Raw genomic sequence first — 22508 nt, forward strand, 5'->3', positions numbered from 1 at the left:
CAAAAACACACACCCATGCCCGAGGGGGAACTCGAACCTCCAATGGGTCCAGCCACAAGTCCATGACTGCAGAGCCTGAGACCGCTCGGCCAATCCCGCGAGGCAGCTGAAGTTAAAATCTTCTGGGTTCTTAGGCCTTACCACATTTCTTCAAACCGTAGTCGTTTCACAATTCTGTGGACAATCTACAGATGACACCACATGATCCTGAAGAAGATTCCAGCAGAGGGGTTGAAACATCATTTGTTTGAAGAAATGCCACGCGGGATTAGCCGAGCCGTCTGGGACGCTGCAGTCATGGACTGTGCGGCTGGTCCCGGCGGAGGTTCGAGTCATCCCTCAAGCATGGATGTGTGTGTCTGTCATTAGGATAATTTAGGTTAAGTAGTGTGTAAGCTTAGCGACTGATGACCTTAGCAGTTAATTCCCATACATATTTGAACATTTTTTTGAAGAAATATGGCGCGGTCTAACAACCCAGAAGATTTTAACTTCAGTGACAACGGCCACGAAAGCCTGCAGACTTACATAAACGCAGAGGATAGCCACACCTGCAAGTGGTCCTGTTGTACTTGACCACCAACGCCACCTGTGCAATGTTCTCAATGCGTTGTGAGTGTCAGTCGTGGTCACAACTGTGTTATGTGTAGTTGTGATTGCATTATATTGGAGCAAAGTGAACTGCTGGTGCTCGTATGGTGGATACTTCTGCAACCAAGGGAGTCGAAGCGTTTGGTTTTTCCAGAGTCAACGTAGCGAAGTGATATATCCCATAAGGGGGAAGCTGAATAACATCATCCGCTGCATAACGCAAGCCTGTTTTGAGTGATCGTGACAGACGGTCACGGAATGGGGGTATGAGAAAAATAAAGGGGCAACAGCTGCAAAAGTCACTGCATAACTGAATGTCGCTCTTGCGAACCTTATCAGCACCAAAAAGACACGAATAGCGTTTCATGAGCAGGAAACCGCCGGATAATCTGGGACTCCAAACTACTCACCAATGACTGAAATGTTCGTAACAGGAAAACTTGATGTCGAAACCATAAACTTTAGGATTGTGGAGCAATACAAGAGTCATTTGGTCGGATGACATTTGTTTCACACTGTTTCCAACTTCCAGCCGAATTTGCCACTAGCGTGCAAGGTCCATGGATTCATGAGGTTGTCTCCATACCCGTACACGTCCTTCCGCTTGATACAATTTGAAACGAGACTCGTCCGACCAGGCAACACGTTTCCAGTCATGAACAATCTAATGGTGTTGACGGGCCCAGGCAAGGCGTAAAGTTTTGTGTAGTGCATTCATCAAGGGTACACGAGAGGGCAATCGGCTCAGAAAGCCAATATCGATGATGTTTCGTTGAATGGTTCACACTCTGACACCTGTCGATGGCCCAGCATTGAAATCTGCAGCAATTTGCGGGAGGGTTGCACTTCTGTCACATTGAACGATTCTCGTCAGTCGTAGTTGGTCCCGTCCTAGCAGGATCTTTTTCCGGTAGCAGCGATGTCGGAGATTTGGTATTTTACTGGCTTCCTGATATTCATGGCATACTCGTGAAATGGTCGTACGGGAAAATCCCCACTTTATCGTTGCCTCGGATATGCTGTGTCCCATCGCTCGTGCGCTGACTATAACACCACGTTTAAACTCACTTAAATCTCGATAACCTGCCACTGTAGCAGCAGTAGCCAATCTAACATCTGCACCGACACTTGTTGTCTTATATAGGCGTTGCCGACCGCAGCGTCGTGTTCTAGCTGTTTCTATATCTCTGTATTTGTATACGCATGCCTATACCAGTTTCTTTGCCACTTCTGTGTAGATCTCACTAGATGCCTTAAACTGAAAAAAAGTCGAAATGCGTCTGGGAGAATAAAATGCACTGCACCAAGAGAAGGCGTATTTTTTATTTACAAAACAAATATTTCTGTTCTTGCTGCTGAGAATGGCCACGCAAACAAACTCGTTACCCAGACCATATCCATCCAGAATTTGAGAATACTTAGTCACTTCCAACAAACTTTACACATAATTTAAAACTTTTATTAACTTTTATTCTTTGACCCCCCCCCCCCTGCTCCTACCCCCCAAAATGATGAAAGGAAAAAGCTTATCCCTTGCCACTTTTTCGCTGTCCAGCCAGAATCAGGCCTAAAGTAATTTATTATTTCCATACTACTAATTCCATTAGCAACACACTTTGCAGATAGGACTCACATATACAATTCAATGTGTCTCCAAAATTATATCATTTTACGACACATAGTTAGGTAGATACAACATTTTATACATGGGAATTAGATTCTTTAAAGAATCAGGATTGGAGGGTTTACTAGTACTACACTAATAAATCCACTGCAAACCTAAAATATCTTCGAAAATGGAACATTCATTCTTTGCTTGTAAACATACCTTTTCGTTTTATTTATATACCATGTTACGTGTTCTGCATTTTAGCTGATTATTAAGCTTGACATCCTACTGAGGTACCCTTATTTCAATGATTCATGCAAGAGTTATGAAGCTAGTATCTTCTTCGAGTTTGTAAGCAGATTAGGTGTGACGGGACTTGGTAAGAAGATCTGTAACGTTCTTTATGCCAGCGGTGATTTACGTACCGTATATACATTGTCCCCATGTGACTTCTATTTTTGTTTTTCTATTTAAAAACACGTTTTGTAATTAAAATCCCAATAAAATCATTTGGTCAGGGACTTACGAAAAAAGGCCAAACTGAAACGAAATCTGTATATCTCATGCTGCAAAACTAATGCAATGGGCTTTATTTCTTCTCGGCATTCTGTGGCGTCTTTTTTGCCTGGCTGTTGCAGAGCAAGCAACGTTTCTGTGTGCTTTGTTATTAGATAAAACATATATTTTTTTTAAATGTGAAACTAGAATTATAGTATCAAATTTAATTATAGTATAGTATTACAGTACCCAATCATAATAACCATAAATTTGTGACAATATTTGCATCTTTCTTTTCAGAGGCCGTAAAGTAAGGATTGACGACGAATTGTTCGAGGGTTGAACGATCGAACACGTTGTGTTGTCTTTCGTTACCGATTCAATCTTCCCTCTCTCAGTGCGCATTTTTATTTGATTTTTTTGCATGTAATTTTTAAGAATGGAAGATCGTATTGATCTTACTTGGTCGGCGGTTACGCGATGGGAATTGCCTTAATGATTTACATAGACGCGCGCCGCAGCTGCTGGGCGTGTGAGAACAATGAAATGAATACAACGACAAAGCACAGAAAATTGCTTTGCGTTTGTCACTGCTAATGATTTCACATTACCTGAACAAAATGTTTTGAGATGTTGTTAAAATTAATCTTTCGGACCGATATATCTGATAAAGCTTCGTTAACATGACGTCAACAATATGAAACTGTTTAGGTTTACCCGGCATACAAGGTACACTATCGACAGGGATTGCCAATACAAATACTCAAGTAACGAAAAATAATTCTGATGAAGTAATCCTTATTATTTGAGCATCCGGAATGAAAAAAACTCGACTTCGATTATCCTTTCAGTATTTGTCTTGAACTTATTTCCTTAATAAAACATTCACTGCCATCAGATTTCGTGAAGGAAATCGATGAAGTCAGAGGATTTTATCATGTAAGCAAAAAGACGAAGAAAGAATTATTCCCGAGTAGTCACATTTTTTGGTATAATTAAAAGACTAAATATTCTACTGATTTTTATTCCTGTAATATTATTCAAGAAGACCCGTAATATTATTCAAGAAGACAGGTGAAGCCCGCAAATTATTACATAAATATGAAGCTATTAGCGGTTTATAGCTGCGATCTACCAATGATCTGCAATGGCTTATGGCCATTAGAAAACTCTTACGTACTTACTTACTAATTAGAGTATAGGAGCTTTTCGGAAAGGAACAAAGTAGGTTAATATTTTAACTATCGTATTATATTCTGAAATTAAGCACAAAGTAATACATTTACAATACATACGTTTTCGTTTTACAAGTAGTAAGCATCGGAGGTGGTATTATACAACAGCGTCCTTCTTGTACAGCGAGACAAGAGTTAGTCAATTTTCTCTCTGTCGGTGCATTATATGCTTATTACGCCAGAGAGTGTGATGAGTTTATCAAAAAGCAAACATTGTCATCTGCTATTCTTCATATGTTTTATATGTTGTGGATGCACTGTATTGGCTTACGCTTCACACTTCACCATATTTTAACAATACGACACTGTTTCTTACTTTCTTGCCGTGACACATATAAGACTTAAACAGAAATGTCACGAATATCACTAAACAGAACCACCCTGAGATCGAATTGCCGACCTTTTATTTCCATTACTTAGGCGTATTTCTTAGTAAGAATCATGTTAGATTGGTAGGTCAGTTACCTTCTATCAATGACATCGGCAGTCGCTTGAATCGTTTGATGTATAGTGCCTCACGATATTAATAGTCGGTATACGCATAATTACGCAAATACGTGGTTTAATTTATATATGTTTTCGTTTCAAGTTTGCCGTCTTTGAATGTTTCTCTCACCCGTCACGCAAATGCATAGTAATCAATATTTTTATTTCAAGATTTTAAACATGGCTGAAACAGCAACTGTTGAAATTCTTCACGGTAAAAGATGACAGCCAAAACAGTTGCAGGATAAAGATTTATTGAAATTCTTGACCGCGGTTTCGGTATATCTGAATATACCTTTGTGTTCGCATCGACCCCCTGTCCACAATTATCTTGTATAAATGGAGATGATATTTTAACTACTGACGACGCCTTTGGCACAATTGTTTTACGAATCTCCACCGCAGGACGTGATTTTAGTGTATTGTACTTCTGATGAAGGTATATATAGATATACCGAAACCGTGGTCATGAATTTTAATAAATCTTTATGCTGCAACTGTTTTGGCTGTCATCATTTACCGTGAAAAAAATTTTTTATTTCCGTGACGTACTGGAAAAAGTTTTCACAGTAGTAATATCTCACGTCTTGCTCTTCTACTGTAAATTCCAGAGGGAAATGGTTTAGATTAGAAGAGGACATCTGTGGAAAACACATTGAATTTTGTGTATTACTTGGTGGAAAGGTGGTAGCTATCCGGATTTGAACCGAACGAGACGCTACTCTGCAACAAGAGAAGCAGAAGGGTTGCCTCTATGTGGTAATCCACTGTGGCTGTATCGCTGGAGAACTCGACTACAGCGCCGGCATAGGAAATCGTTTTTTTTTTCTCTCTCTCTGCCTCTTGGAAACTGTCCGAACAGATCCTGCGTTCGTCGCTATAAACAAGCGGCGCAGTTGCCGCGTCGCAACAGAAAAGACGGATCTCCCCGGAGTGAAGCCTCCGCGACGTAAATACGGAATCCGTGGCGGAGCGGCGAGGGAAAAACGCTACCGCTCGGCTGTCAGCGCGCCGACGAGAGGCGGCCCCCACGCGCCCTCCCTCGCACACACACACACACACACACACACACAGCCCGAGCCGCGCCGCTATATATACGAGGCGGGCGCGCCCACGCGACAGACGGGCGCCGGCAGCAGCAGCGGCAACAGCAGCAGCAGCAGCAGCACGCGCGACGCACCGACGATGCAGCTCCTGGTGAAGGCGACGGCGCTGGTGGTGCTCCTGGTGGCCACGGCGGGGGCGGGGGCGGCGCCGGTGCACGACGGCGACCGCTGCCCGGACAAATGCGACACGGCGCTGTGCCCCCGGTCGGAGGCGGCCTGCCCCCGGGGGCTGGTGCCCGACCCGTGCGCCTGCTGCCCCTCCGGGCTCTGCGGCCTCGAGGAGGGCGAGCGCTGCTTCGACCCTCGGGTCACGCCAAAGAAGTTCGACAGGTTCGGCCAGTGCGGCGACGGGCTCGTCTGCAAGTCCCGCCACGACCTCACCTTCCGGGTGAGTACCTCGGCGTCTGCTGCAGCTGTAGAAGGCAGGACGCGTGCTAAACTTTGCTGGGGGCATTGGCTGACATGTAGTCTTGCTCGTGGGTTACAGCTTCAGCAATGTTGGGAGTCTACATCTACATACATACTCCGCAATCCACCATACGGTGCGTGGCGGAGGGTACCTCATACCACAACTAGCATCTTCTCTCCCAGTTCCACTCCCAAGCAGAACGAGGGAAAAATGACTGCCTATATGCCTCTGTACGAGCCCTAATGTCTCTTATCTTATCTTTGTGGTCTTTCCGCGAAATGTAAGTTGGCGGCAGTAAAATTGTACTGCAGTCAGCCTCAAATGCTCGTTCTCTAAATTTCCTCAGCAGCAATTCACGAAAAGAACGCCTCCTTCCTGTAGTGACTCCCACCCGAGTTCCTGAAGCATTTCCGTAATACTCGCGTGATGATCAAACCTACCAGTAACAAATCTAGCAGCCCGCCTCTGAATTGCTTCTATGTCCTCCCTCAATCCGACCCGATAGTCGTTGGTATAGTGACAAGATCTCTCAGTGCGAATCTCATAGAGTATGATTGCCATGTTGTCGAAATAGAATGTCCGCCCCGATAGCTGAGCGGTAACATAACGGAGTGCTGTCTTAAGGGGCCAGGATTCGATTCTCGGCTGGGTCGGGGATTTCCGTCGCTCAGGGACTGGTTGTTGTTTTCATCACCATTTCTTCCCCATCCGGTGCGCAGGTCGCCCAAGGTGTCGTCGAATGTATAAGACCTACATCAAGGCGGCCGGACCTGCCCAGTAAGGGGCCTCCCGGCCAATGACGACAAACGCTCATTTCCATTTTCTATTTCGGAAGAGAATCACTTCTGCACATGACAAGACCCTTGCTAAACATCGCCGGCCGGTGTGGCCGAGCGGTTCAAGGCGCTTCAGTCTGGAACTGCGCGACCGCTACGGTCGCAGGTTCGAATCCTGCCTCGGGCATGGATGTGTGTGATGTCCTTAGGTTACTTAGGTTTAAGTAGTTCTAAGTTCTAGGGGACTGATGACCTCAGATGTTATGTCCCAACTGCTCAGAGCCATTTGAACCATTTTCTGCTAAACATCTTCCTTTTCAGCCCCTAGATATCCACTAGTGGACACAGGCCCCTTTCAAAGACTTCCGTGTCGATCTTTGATGGACTGTTTGGATTCAGTTTCTTCCTGCATGTCGGTGGACGTCGTCCCCCATCTCGCCAGAGGACGTCCGACATTTCTCTTTGACTCTCTCGGACGCCACTGTATCAGTGTTTTTGCTCCATCTGAAGTTGCTCCTGGACATATTTCCTGCCCAAAGCCACTTCAGTTTCCTGCCCTCTCGAGAAATTCGTGGACTGCTATTCTTCTCTTTATCTTGATCCTTCCTCGCAGATTCAATCCGAGCATTGCTCGCTCAATTGCCCTTTGACGAACCCGGAGACGATCTGCGCTGTTTGTTGTGTCATTTTTTCGAGCAATTATGTTGTTACTGGCAGGATGCATGTGTCATAAGCCTGTTTGGATTTATGGCGGAGAATGAACCGAGTTTGCCAAATGCCACCGAGGTGAGGGCGATTCTCTGGGGGTTATCTCTGCTGTCTGGTCATATTCCAGATAAATTTCCTACTTCCAAAGCATGGTTTTTATGGAGAAAATCATGCTGTGGAAGTAGCAAATGTATACACTGGTATGGTGGACGAATATATTCAACAAATTTCCCGGTGTGAATCTCACAGAGTATGTTGGCAATTTTCTGGGAAGGTACATCGCTTCTGCAGAAGGCGAGACGTGTGTAAGACTTTTTTCGAGGCATAGTCTCGATTATGGGAAATAGTGACAGAAACGTTGGGAGTGGACGAACATATTCGTCAGTAACAAACTTATAGAATGGATCTCAAAGCTCGACCTCTCGAACTGAATCCTATGGAACATGTTTACAACGTTCCTGACAGGTTCATTCATAAGTAAAGATTTATTTTCAAATGTGTCTATAAAGATACGCCAGTAATTACAAAACTGTGCGCGTTTACATTACAATAAAGACACCAGCGAAATGCAGGAGTTCATACATAGCAAACATCACATTTGAAAGTATCCTCGTACAAAGAACAACGTCCTTGAGAACGAGAATTATTTCCCGAAACGTATTGTGATTAGTACCAGTAGATGTTATTTTGTAACAAACAAAACTTCTTTTTACAGCGGCAAGCATTTCTAATGGATATGAGTAAAATGCGTCGCTTCAGCACAAGACAGGGTAGGTATTTCTCATTTGCGCTAATCACGAAAGAGAAATATATTGGTGAACGTTCACCCTTGCAAAACACAATAATTTATTATTTTTATGCCTAAAACATATTTCGGTGTAATTATTCTTTAAAATTTATTTATTGGCCTTTAGATTTCTACCAATCTACATAGAATCTTGAGTCCTTAGTATTTCATTCCAAAATATTCTTTGCGGATTGTATATACATTTTGGTTAGCTACATGATGAAATACAACGAGCAAGAACTAAGGTTCTGAACCAGACATTTATAGTCCATCGCTGGTCAGTTATAAAGAACGAGGGATAGACGAGACCAAAAACCTAATATAAGTTACACTTTACATGTAGCGAAATAATTAATAGATTTACAAGTGATAAAACTACTAACAGTGCAATTCTTCATGGAGCCCACATCAGTCAGTTCTAGTTACCGTATCAAATCGAATAATGAACAGGCAAATTATGATTTTCAAGTTAATTCTATCTTACTTTAACAGTCATTTATCCGTAAATTGTGTCCTAACATTTATACACATTCAATGCAATTCGTCACCCACAGTGTGTGCTCTTTATTCAATGATCTAAAAATTTGTTCGAAAATGGTTTGTAAGATAAAGGCAAGTATTTTTAGCTTACAATTTGAAGTCGGTTATGAGATTTATCTTTCACTAGTCTGTGTAATGTATCTCTCAATGAGCCTCCAAAGTATTTCTCGCATTAATAAAATGTAAGTTACATTGTTAAATAACTTTTTCGAACAAAATTTCAGTTACCTGCGTGTAGCACACCAACGGGACGATGCTACAGCTGTATTGAAACATGTTTGAGGTATACAATAAAAGTGGCAGTAATTGTATTGTGCACAAGTCTCTGAATCGTAGCAAATAGGTAATTACCTTCATAATGATTTAGAATTTCCTTAATATACAACAGCGTCTCAAAATTTCATTAAAAATTTTCTTTGTTTGTGACCGTTTGATAGTTCACGTAGTTAAATAATAGTGATAAGAAACACAGTTTGTATTTTCTCGCACATTGATTCAAACAAGTTGTCAACGTATGTTTCCGGTCTTTTCAAGAATGTGCTATATGGGAAGTTCAGAATTCCTACTCTCTTCAGGAATTCATTGAACGTGTTGTGTACAACGTCTAATATGACAGAGGCTGCTGTCTCCTCAGTTATAACTCAAAAATAATACAAGTAACTTTTTGTAATTCTACTTAAATAAGATGAGACGATACTGTCATTTGATCGAAGGTGGGAATAAGTTCGGGGGACAGGGATTTGAGGTTGAGAGGAGGAGCGAGAGGCATAGAATGTAACATCTTCGTTCCAGCAATTCTACTTCCCGTCATTTTTTGAAAAATACATTTGTGCTCGTTGGTTGTTGTTATGGTGTTGTCGACTGTTCAGTTACATGAAGAAACTCACTGAAAGATAATGGACGAATCGTTTGTTCATAACACTGAGAGCAGCAAACATTACTTTGTAGGTTATCCTGAAAAGTCCTTGAACATCACGACGGCTCCCGTTTCCAGAATTTGATAACTGTAACTACACACAATACCTCAAGAGACGGACGTTGCCCTATAGGTTACATATAGATGTCGAATGAACTGCTCATTTTAAATAATTATGGTTGGAATGTATTTGTCACAAACTCCAACTGGCTTTAGTCGGACAAGTCTGATTCGTGATGGAGCTCATCGTTGATAATATGGCCTGAAATACTTTTTGAGATAAATTCCCTATTAGCATTAGAAAACTTATTTTTGTTTGAAAGTTTTCTTTTTGTGCTATTAAAAATAATATGACGAGTACTTCAACATTTGTGTTTCACGCCGTTGTACTGTTGGACAGTGTTATTACGTCTGTTTACAGATGTCTAGCAAATAGACCTGTTTATAGAAGTTTATGGTCCATGAGCATAAAAACATACCCAAATAACTCATTTTGATAATATTTCAGTTGATGATAATAATTTACGATATTCAATTAAAATCCTATAAAATGTGTAATTAACTCAAAAATATTTTGTGGCAGTTCTCATTTTCCGCAGCATTTACGCAAATACTCGTTTACAACAAAAACTCCTTAGCGTGCTCTAATGTTGATAGTTATTATCCCAGATGCGATTCGTCTACTATGTGAGGGGCATCTTCAGTGGATATTCTGAAATGTGATGTAGTTTTGGCGTTACACATATTAATTACAGTTCTAAAAAAGTGCACTTCCTTCGTTTTTTTACATGGCGTGATATTGTACTTCCAGTAATTTTTAGGTGTACTGACGAAGGTCGCTACTGTCCTTTATTTGGTTATATCTTCGGCATATTTCCTTTCATATTGTTGTCTTGTCGTTATGATGCCTTGTTCTCTGTACTTTGTTTGCTATGAACACTTCAGTGACGACTTGACAACCAATTGATACGTTTACCACCACAGATGCCACAGTCGTGAATGTAGAATTGTATATTTGTTTGTTTGGAGATGTGTCTGATTTGTATCTCAAAAATATTAGTGTATTGCGGGAAAATATGTGTAAGTTCGAGTTTCGGTCAGGCACTTAACATTCACGCAACTGGGAGAGTCAATAATGTGTCACCGACACACTGCTGTTCAAATCTTGGAGTGAGCACAATTTTTCTGTAAATCAACTCTCTCGCCCGACACGTAATCCTGGATTGGTTGGTTTGGGAAGGGGACCAAACAGCGAGGTCACCGGTCCCATCGGATTAGGGAAGGATGGGGAAGGAAGTCAAAGGAACGATCCAGATATATGCCTGAACCGATTTAGGGAAATCACGGAAAACCGAAATCGGAACGACCGGTCGCGGGTTTGAACAGTCATCCTCCCGGATGCGTATCTGTTGTACTAACCACCTCGCTCGGTCGTAATCTTGGTGTTACGCACATTGTAGCGTACCCTGCAGAACACGTCAGGTAGACCATGTTCACTTAGTTTAGAGGCAGCCACAGACACTTCCTTTTCAAAGGGCGTTCCCCTCGCGAAGAGAGAAACTTTCAGCGATGGTAGAGAAGGGCAAATGTATCAGTTTGAAATAAAGGAGCCCGATCCACAAACGAGAAAGTCAAAGGTTACAAATCCAAACGTGTTGTGGGTTAATTATGTCCCTGGAATGCCGAAGGTGACGTAATAAAATGATTTATCATGTAGTTACAAACATTTCAGGAATGAAATTATATCGACCCCAGAAACGGGATGCTCAGTAATGCTAATAGTCGTGTATGAGGTTCTGAGGATTACCACGCTACAGCTTGGTGGAGTTGTTAACACAGAGTTACAATGAACATACGAGTGGATTCTGTCAATGATTCATTAACAAAATAGCGACTACCTGCTCTCATGTAAATTCAGTGGTGCACTCTGTGTTTCTGAGAGGCATACTTTGTTATTGGACGATATCCCACTCATTCTTCGTGGTTTCATCGTGATGGGGCTCCAGCTTAATTTGTACATCTCGCTCGCGAACACCTACGTCACGATTTCGTTGAAATATGTGTAGAAAGTAGAGGATTTGTTTCGAGACCAGCTCATTGTTCGAATGGATACAGAGGAAGTCTGTGCGAGAATGTCAAGCTTGCATAGAAGCTAGGGAACATTACTCTGAAGCGTTGCGAATATAGTACTTATGTAAATGTTCCGATAAATAAAATTATTACAAAAAAGGATTTTTGAATTTTTATCACCGTCAGCAGACGAATAGTAAATATAACATTTTTCATTTCACATATTGCATCCTACTCAGTCACTTACCGATCAGGGATCCCCTGCTCAAGTTGATACATTTGCTGATCTCGATGATGGTTCAAATGGTTCAAATGGCTCTGAGCACTATGGTCATCAGTCCCCTAGAACTGAGAACTACTTAAACCTAACTAACCTAAGGACATCACACAACACCCAGTCATCACGAGGCAGAGAAAATCCCTGACCCCGCCGGGAATCGAACCCGGGAACCCGGGCGCGGGAAGCGAGAACGCTACCGCACGACCACGAGCTGCGGACAGGTGGTTTAGGAACACGGGCTGCGTTTAGGACATAGATTAGATAAGATTAGATTTACTTTTATTCCAATTGATCCGTGGTGAGGTGATCCTCCAGGATGTAGAACATATCAGAAAACAATAATACATGACAAATATTTACAGCTGAAACAAATAAGCTAATGTACCTTCCACAGGTCTGAAGTGGAATGATGGTCACTTTTTTTTTAATGAACACTATATGAAAGAATCATTTTACAAACACTAATGCACTGAATTTAAAATAAAATAAGTATTTTTTTATTTATAAAGTAATAAATATTGAATGGAACTACTATAATACTTACTTACAATGAACACATTACTGCACTGAAATGGTGCAGAAGTTAGATTGTACTTTCACACACACACTCACTCACTCACACACACACACACACACACACACACACACACACTTATTTACAATGAACACATTACTGCACTGAAAGCCGGCCGAGCGGTTCTAGGCGCTACAGTCTGGAACCGCGCGACTGCTACGGTCGCAGGTTCGAATCCTGCCTCGGGCATGGATGTGTGTGATGTCCTTAGGTTAGTTAGGTTTAAGTAGTTCTAAGTTCTAGGGAACTGATGAGCACAGATGTTAAGTCCCATAGAGCCATTTGAACCATTTGAACTGCACTGAAATTGCGCAGAAGTTATATTGCACTTATACAAATCAGTTGGTTCTACTGAGAAATTCATCAATGGAGTAGAAGGAGTTGGCCACCAATAAATCATTTAGGCTTCTCTAAGAGCGGTGACGGAGCGGATCCTGGGGGCGTGCATACATTTGTATAGAAAATGAGGGAAGAGACGATTAACATTAACGGAAAGCTACCTCACTTCTCCAGCACGCTTCTTAGGAATTCATCGCCTGTACGTGATGCACGTACAGTTACTTGAATGAACGAAGCTAATACATAATCAGATTTGTAAAACAAGTTTGTTATGAGTGCAGACTGACGCCTCTTACGACTGCATCAGACGGCAGTCGCTATCCTCCGCACTGTAGTGTACCACGCGGTACAGCGCCCACCCCACGAGGAAGCTCGCCAGCGTGACCTCGGGAGCGCCAGGCGTGAGAAGCGAAGTGCGCGTTGTGTCATCGCCGACACTCGATCTGTTGACGGTTGGCTGCTGCGAGGTACGGGAGCAGGCGGCGCTGTCTGTCAGCAGCGCAGACATGCGCTCGCCGCGCGTGATTAGCCGAGCGGTCTAGGGCGCTGCAGTCACGGACTGTGCGGCTGGTCACGGCGGAGGTTCGAGTCCTCCCTCGGGCATGGGTGTGTGTGTTTGTCCTCAGGATAATTTAGGTTAAGTAGTGTGTAAGCTTAGGGACTGATGACCTTAACAGTTAAGTCCCATAAGATTTCGCACATATTTGAACATTTTTTTGACATGCGCTCCTTGTCACAGCGATGTGCATAGTTAGTAAACAAGTCGGTTTACTGGCTTTTCAACAGCATTTTTACTTCGACAGTGCACATTCTCAAGTGCAGCTTCATCATCAGGACTTCTGTTGCTTATCGAACAACCTACAGTTCTATCTTACCTGAAATTTTACAAGTTCTCATAGAACCTACACACAGTTACAGTGAAATATATGTAGAGTATTTATCGTAAAACAGGGTAAAGTAAATCAAAATTTCAAGTTTTCTTAAGAAATAAGGTCTTCGACGGTTAATGAGACTCAGCAAAAATATTTGCTGGTACTTTACATTTAGGATCTTTCAGATGCCACTAACATTCTTTTTACTGTACACGGTTACCAGCATACAGAAAATTCTGATCCGCTGTAACCTACTACTTTCGGTAAAGGGGAACATCTATATATTTTCGTACACTACTGGCCATTAAAATTGCTACACCAAGAAGAAATGCAGATGATAAACGGGTATTCATTGGACAAATATATTATACTAGAACTGACATGTGATTACATTTTCACGCAATTTGGGTGCATAGATCCTGAGAAATCAGTACCCAGGACAACCACCTCTGGCCGTAATAACGGCCTTCATACTCCTGGGCATTGAGTCAAACAGAGCTTGAATGGCGTGCACAAGTACAGCTGCCGATGCAGCTTCAACACGATACCACAGTTCATCAAGAGTAGTGACTGGCGTATTGTGACGAGCTAGTATGCTCGGCCACCAATGACCAGACGTTTTAAATTGGTGAGAGATCTGGAGAATGTGCTGGCCAGGGCAGCAGTCGAACATTTTCTGTATCCAGAAAGGCCAGTACAGGATCTGCAACATGCGATCGTGCATTATCCTGCTGAAATGTAGGGTTTCGCAGGGATCGAATGAGGGGTAGTGCCACGGGTCGTAACACATCTGAAATGTAACGTCCACCGCTCAAAGTGCCGTCAATGCGAACAAGAGGTGACCGAGACGTGTAGCCAATGGCACTCCATACCATCACACCGGGTGATACGCCAGTATGACGATGACGAATACACGCTTCCAATGTGCGTTCACCGCGATGTCGCCAAACACGGATGCGACCATCATGATGCTGCAAACAGAACCTGCATTCATCCGAAAAAATGACGTTTTGCCATTTGTGCACTAAGGTTCGTCGTTGAGTACACCATCGCAGGCGCTCCTGTCTGTGATGGTTCAAATGGCTCTGAGCACTATGGGACTCAACATCTTAGGTCATAAGTCCCCTAGAACTTAGAACTATTTAAACCTAACTAACCTAAGGACATCACACACACCCATGCCCGAGGCAGGATTCGAACCTGCGACCGTAGCAGTCCCGCGGTTCCGGACAGCAGCGCCAGAACCGCTAGACCACCGCGGCAGGCGCTGTCTGTGATGCAGCGTCATGGGTCACCGCAGCCATGGTCTCCGAGCTGATAGTCAATGCTGCTGCAAACGTCGTCGAACTGTTCGTGCAGATGGTTGTTGTCTTGCAAACGTCCCCATTTGCTGATTCAGGGATCGAGACGTGGCTGCACGATCCGTTACAGCCATGCAGATAAGATGCCTGTCATCTCGACTGCTAGTGAAACGAGGCCATTGGGATTCAGTACGGCGTTCCGTATTACCCTCCTGAACCCTCCGATTCCATGTTCTGCTAATAGTCATTGGATCTCGACCAACGCGAGCAGCAATGTCGCGATACGATAAACCGCAATCGCGATAGGCCACAATCCGACCTTTATCAAAGTCGGAAACGTTATGGTACGCATTTCTCCTCCTTACACGAGGCATCACAACAACGTTTCACCAAGCAACGCCGGTCAACTGCTGTTTGTGTATGAGAAATCGGTTGGAAACTTTTCTAATGGCAGCACGCTGTAGGTGTCGCAACCGGCGCCAACCTTGTGTGAATGCTCTGAAAAGCTAATCATTTCCATATCCCAGCATCTTCTTCCTGTCGGTTAAATTTCGCGTCTGTAGCACGTCATCTTCGTGGTATAGCAATTTTAATTGTCAGTAGTGTACTTAAGCCAAGTTAACCCATTCGAGGAGGAAAGTGAATCACTGTAAGATTTTATAGAAAAAATAATCGTACATCTTTAAGTAAAAATAACTTTAACATTCAAATTACAATCGGAAAAACACTTAAATTACCAATATTTTTGAGAATTTAAACACAAAACTACATGGCAATGTAATAAAATCAGATATCGCAATTCTATTATTCCACTTTGTTCACATTAATGTCTGCGACATCATATGGGCCCGTCCTGAAATCTTTCACCTTTACCTTACAAATAATGTTTGATATCGAAAATGTTCGAATGTCAGCAACATTGGATGCACAAAATATCTGTTTCTTGCCATATTTTTTTTCTTAAAAATTGATCAGCGCAATGTCTTTATACGCCTCCATAACTTTTCCTACCTGACATCTACCTTTTTCGTCAGTATTGAAGCAAGCGAAGACATGGCTTCATTTGTCATAATGAAATTCAGAAGCATTTGGTAAAGCCATTTATTGTTCTTTACTTTTCTCATGCTTCGCGAAAATGAAGTTTACTATAATATTTTTTTCCTGTGCTCCACACTTCCGTATTTGTTTCTGGGGCTTGATCCACTTTATCCCTGAAATTACAAAGGAAGTCATTTTTGGCACAATACCAAAAAGAAAAAAGTACGTTAAAAAGTGAGTTTCACATATATTGCAGGTACAGTAGTGCTTTGATGCAATTAGCTAAAAGAAAGGTGTAGCTTCTCACCTATGGGCACTGTGCCAGTCTGTTTTCGTCGATATCACAAAGCTTTAAAGGCACCCTTGATAATAACAGCTGATGGTTGCCACAATTTTCGTTTCTCGTGTTACTGATGACACAGATAACGAACGTACAGATCATAGCTTTCTAAATAAGTCAATTTTCGTGTTTCTCTCTCCTGTCAATCAGGTGGCAGTGATTCAGTCAGTGATTCAGTACACTAACGTATCATGCATCCACTTTACCCCCTGTGATCCGCTTTACCCCATTTTACTCGGTACAGTGTATCTGTGAATTTTGCTGATTCATTTTGTGCATAACATCACCCACTGAAGTTAACTTTCACATTTTGTTTACACTGTTCGTCAGGTTTCTAAAGATACCTACAGCTTAAAGTTTTGAACATGGCTGCGTGGTCAGCGACCGTTTACAAAGTAAATAAACAGTGAAAGCAGCACTCCGTCGCAAAAAAGGAGTTTTTGACCTAGGTTTCGACGCGTCTATGAGTGCCTTCATCAGAAATAGAATTCTCAAATTTGCATGTCACTTGTAAACTAAAAATCAAGCGATAAAGCTTTAGTCACAAAATAGGTAAAATAGAATACATAAAAGGCAAGCCACTATGGGCTGCTCACATGCGTCGAGCTACGGTAGCATCAGACCATATGGAAATTTCAGCAACACAAAGATCATAAATAACTCGCGTGTTATACAGCATGCCTTAATGTTTAAATAAAATTTCTATTGAAATATTTTACAGAAAGGCCAACGGTCTTGCCGCAGTGGTAACACCGGCTCACGTCAGATCACCGCAGTTAAGCGTGGTTGGGCTGGGCTAGCACTTGGATGGGTGACCATACAGTCTACCGAGCGCTGTTGCCAAGCGGGGGTCCCTTGTGTGGCAAAATGAGGAACTACTTGACTGAAAAGTAGCGGCTCCGGTCTCGGAAACTGACATACGGCCGGGAGAGCGGTGTGCTGACCACATGCCCCTCTATATCCACATCCAGTGCCGCCTACGAGCTGAGGATGACACGGCGGTGGCAACTGTAAAATGCAGAGGCGGTGTGCTACGGTGTGGTGGCGTTTTTCATGGACGGGGCTTGCACCCTTGTTGTTTTGCGTGGCACTATCAGAGCAAGGGCCTACTTTAATGTTTGGTTCAAATGGTTCTGAGCACTATGGGGCATCTAAGGTCAGCAGTCCCCTAGAACTTAGAACTAATTAAACCTAACTAACCTAAGGACATCACACACATCCATGCCCAAGGCAGGATTCAAACCTGCGACCGTAGCGGTCGCGCGGTTCCAGACTGTAGCGCCTAGAACCGCTCGGCCACCCCGGCCGGCTTTAATGTTTTAAGCACCTTCTTGCTTCCCACTGTAGAAGAGCAATTCGTGGATGGCGATTGTATCTTTCAACACGATCGACCACCTGCTCATAATGCACGACCTGTAGCGGAGAGGTTACTCGACAATAACATCCCTGTAATAGACTGGCCTGCACAGAGTCCTGACCTGTATACTATAGAAAACCTTTGGGATGTTTCATGCGAGGCCTCACCGTCTGACATCGATACCTCCACTCAGAGCAGCACTCAGTGAAGAATGGGCTGCCATTCCCCAAGACACCTTCCAACATCGGATTGAACGTATGCCTGAGAGAGTGGAAGTTGTCATTCCAGCATTACCGATGGAAGGCGCCACGAACTTGTAAGTCATTTTCAGCCAAGTGTTAGGATACTTTTTATCACATAGTGTACTTCAGCTACGATCGGTCTGTAACAGACATCGGATCTGACAATAACACAACAATTTCCACTAGACTGACATAAGCAATCAAAGAAGACTGCAGCGAATTGCAGGAGGAAGAGCTGCAGGGGAGCGACTATTGGGGCAGGGACTGGTAGTAATAACACACGGGGCATAAATAGGGCAAGAGATCCACTACCAAAAGTACCCTCCGCCACACACCGTAAGGAGGCTTGCAGATCATAGATGTAGATGTAGAAATACTTACTTCGGAACATCCCTATTTCAGATGATGCTAAATATCATGTCTGTTTGTCCAGTGCTGGAGAAATCACTGAATACACGGTCATCACACAGTTCTTCAAACCAATATTACTGAATCGCCAGTCACCTGGCGATATGAAGGAAACGAAGGATACAGCGTTGCAGCTGTACTGGTGGGCGAACTGGTCTCCGTTCTGTCGGCGGTGGCTACTGCACCCACGGCTCCTGCCCACCTCCCTCGCGTTACCCAACTCATCGGCACACCTCAGCAACCGGCCCGTTACTTTCACAGACTGCCTGTCTCAAGCACTGGTCCTGCAAGACCAGCCTCTGTTGATGGCTGTTACGTCCTCATCATCGTTTCATCCTCATCACCAGCACTCGAATCGCCCAACGTGGGGTTGAATGAAATAAGCGTTGCAGTCTGCTGCCGAACTTCCCCAGGTGGGGCCTCCCGGTCATCAATGCCACACGCTCATTTCATTTCATCTACCCGAGGGACAGAGGAACCGTTACTTGCATTTTGGTGCAATCTGATGATTTCGTTAGCTGTCTGTCCAATAGGAGCTTACCCTAAGGAAAACCACGCATCCTTTGCAGCAAGGGTCTCCAACCCGCGGCCCCAGGGGGCAGCGGCCCAAAGCAAGTATCAATAAATATCAATGCGACCCAAGAAATGAGCATGTATCACACGATAAGTAAAAAGAAAAAAGTAAAATTACGTATATGTAAATTATAACAAACTACATACTTTCAATTTGAAACTCCCGGCGCACGATGCTGCCCTCTCATTTGTCCATCCCCACCACTTCTTCTTGCCTTAGTGTTTCTTGTTATAGCTAGAGTTACGAACGATGGCGGTCGAGTTTAGGCTTATTCTGCGCACCTAGTTTACGCATTCTCCGACAGCCAATGAGCATTCAGTAGTGTTCTGGGCGCCCTGCTGTGAACGTCATACCAAATGCAAGCATTAAACGTGACCGTATCGAGATATTCTGTGAACTTTTATTCCATTTGTTGCGAGTTGTCCTGGCTGACGGTGGTTGTAAGAGACAAATTCTATAGAAGGACGCGGGAGGAATAATTTGCAGGATACATGCTTTCTTCAAACGCACCTACCGCAACTGTCGGTTGGAACCGACAACAGTGGCCGAGCGGTTTTAGGCGCTACAGTCGAGAACCGCGCGACCGCTACGGTCGCAGGTTCGACTTAAACCTAACTAACCTGCAGCCGCGTGTTTCCAGACTGAAGCGCCTAGAATCGCTCGGCCACCGCGGCCGGCTACAGAGAACAGGTAGACCCAGATTGTGTTGACTTCCTCGCACTATTGTTTATCTGGGTGCGCGAAATCATATGAAAATCCCTCATGAAATTATCGTAGCACGCCGATAGAGAAGTCGAAACAAAACGCCTGTTGCTGAAGTTTGAGATGGGCTGCGCCAGTTTGTTTTGGCTGCTGTAGAGGGGTGCTATGTTACCCTGGTGCTGGTATTTCAATGTGCACCAGAACTGCAGACATGAAACTGCAAACAAAAAGGTACTAATTACAGAATATAGATTCTGGAGGAGATAATTAAGGCTTTAAGAATGCCCTTCGCAGATGTGTGCGGGCAACTGACACTTCATTGGCGTAGCGTGAGCACGCGTACAACGTGCAATAGTTAATACGATAGCATACAGCTGGGCCGTCCGGTGGCCAGTTTAACATTCGAGGTAGGGCATTCAACACAGATAGCAAGGCTGTCCAGAAGAAAAGTCCGAGTGGTAGGCACGCGTCGCTGATTGCACTGCGTAACAGGAAGCTCAGAGATTGCAGCGTCACGAGAGCAGGAACTGAACTGCCTGTTGATGGCTGCTGTTGGGCAGAGAAGTGCTGCCAACGGTTTGCTGATCCGCCGCGATTTGCTAGTGGCCCGGGACCGTGACGTCGCTTCTGTCGTCTCCCCCTGGACGGACAGTGGACGCGAAACGTCCGCCACCCCATTGGTTTGATCATCGAAATGTTGGTTGGCGTCGCTTCACTGTGTCCGGCAGGTTCAGTAACTTCTTATGTGCCATTCAGACATCGACTCTCGAGAAAACCGTGATCACTCAGGAACTAAGAAGTGCTCGCTTTCGGTTTTTCGGAATGCCCGTCACTCCCCCGAGGTGTTTAGAAAACACAGTGTAAATGTAATGCGAAATGGTGGGACGAGGATTTGGGTTCCATTGTTCCTAAGACGATGGAAAGGCAAGCTGATGTCATTCTCAATAGGGATGGAACGCAAAATCGGGAAAGGCAAGCTGATGTCATTCTCAATAGGGATGGAACACGAAATCGTTTTTCGATAATGATGGGCAAGAAAACTTGTGGCCTTTTTTATGATACCCTCTTGATGTTCGCCTCGTGATTTAATCAAACCGTGAGGTACACAAAACTACGGTCCTGAATGAGGATTTACTCCACTCTTTTCGAGTATGTGTCCAGAATCCAGTGTCTCATTTATTTCACCAATCAGTTCGGTACTTTAGAAGATATTTGCCGCTGTACAATTTGCCACATCCGTGCAGCGGAAAGTTTTCATTTTTAATTCAAGCAAATGCACACGGCAAATGAGCATGCTATTACTATGCATTTTTGGGAATAAATCCATCCAGATTGTGTAATATATTGTCACTTATTATGATGTTCAGGCAACGTTTGGGTAAAGGTTTTATTGCAGCTGACACTGAACTTACCATTAAGAGCCCTAAGTTTTGATCTGGTATGGCTATAGGCGAAACGTGCCAAAAATTTAAAAAAAATGGAAAGTATATTACGCGATCTAGACGGCAGTATTCGCGAAAAAAAAGAGATTTCATTTTTGTCGTTGGTAATTTTCTTTGAGGTCAACGTTTCGGTGACGGAAAATTAAAAGTAAATATCTTTCTAAAATGAGATGTACATGCCTTTGGACCAGTGAGCGATGGAGTGCATTGTGGAACGTGCAGATAGGAACTGATGTTATTTTTAATCTGTTTCAGTTAGTTATAGTGCACATTAGTAATGGATAGGAGCGACAGGAGTTGTAAGGCAATAATTAGTGATAGACATAGATTTGGAAGTGGGTGTAGCTCTTATTAATAATAGGAATATTTATGGTGATGAGACGAAATACTGCGTTGTATGTTATGTTGAATCTTTTGCTGTCGATGTGTAGGAAAAAGTGTTGTTGATAATAATGAAATGAAATGATCGTATGGGATTTTTGGCCGGGAAGTCCCATTTGGGTTCGGCCGCTAGTGCAAGTCTTACTTTACGTAGTCGGCGCCATATTGGGCGACTTGCGGCCGATGATGAAATAATGAGGAGGACAACACAGCACCCAGTCCATGTGCGGATAAAATCTCCAAGCCGGCCTGGAATCGAACTCGGGCCCAGAGCATGGGAGGCAAGTGCGTTACCACCCAACTAAGCAGGCGGACGTTGATAGGAATGATTTGTGTGAGAATGAATACAGCTGTGTTTAAATTACAGGAAACATGCTACAATGTAATAAATAAATAAATGAGGTATATAACTAGCGAAATTCATTGCCATGATGCTTGTGGTAGAAGGAACCAAACAATTCTAAGGGCGATGTGCAATATTTCAGTCACGTAAATCTGTTGAAGAGTTAAGTCTAAGTGGCTGAATACAGTTTCAACTTATTTATCATTTCCAGTTCCCCGACATTATACACTGTAAATGATGGAAGGTGGGCTTTTAGCTATTGATCAGACTTCTGTGTCGGCGGAAAATTATGCAGGACCGAAAGTGGCTTCAGCGGGCATTACGCGCGTGCTTTTAGGTCGTTCACGGAGAGAGAGAGAGGGCAATCGTTTTCGGTAAGAATGGACTTCAACTACAGATCTGATCATACTGAGAAGATTTTTGCGGTTTCCTTTGAAAGAATGCAGGCCAGTGTTCGTTCGTGATGGGTCATTACTTTCAAAGATTTTCTCTTTCTTGAAAATTTGACCCATTCAGGTATCTTCTACAGCGTCATAAGCGTTAAATTAATCATATCTGACTGTGCTATTCCAGATCCATAACAG

General features: G+C 43.4%; 1 protein-coding gene across 1 annotated transcript in view; it reads left to right on the forward strand.

Moving 5' to 3' along the window:
• Positions 1-22508, forward strand: part of LOC126470486 (insulin-like growth factor-binding protein-related protein 1) — a 200822-nt gene that overhangs the window by 63319 nt on the left and 114995 nt on the right. The window contains exon 2 of the mRNA XM_050098398.1: positions 5282-5913. Coding sequence (XP_049954355.1) covers positions 5282-5913 — 632 coding nt within the window. The remainder of the gene's footprint in view (positions 1-5281; positions 5914-22508) is intronic.

Source organism: Schistocerca serialis, chromosome 1, assembly GCF_023864345.2.
Source record: "Schistocerca serialis cubense isolate TAMUIC-IGC-003099 chromosome 1, iqSchSeri2.2, whole genome shotgun sequence".
Classification (NCBI taxonomy): Eukaryota; Metazoa; Arthropoda; class Insecta; order Orthoptera; family Acrididae; genus Schistocerca; species Schistocerca serialis.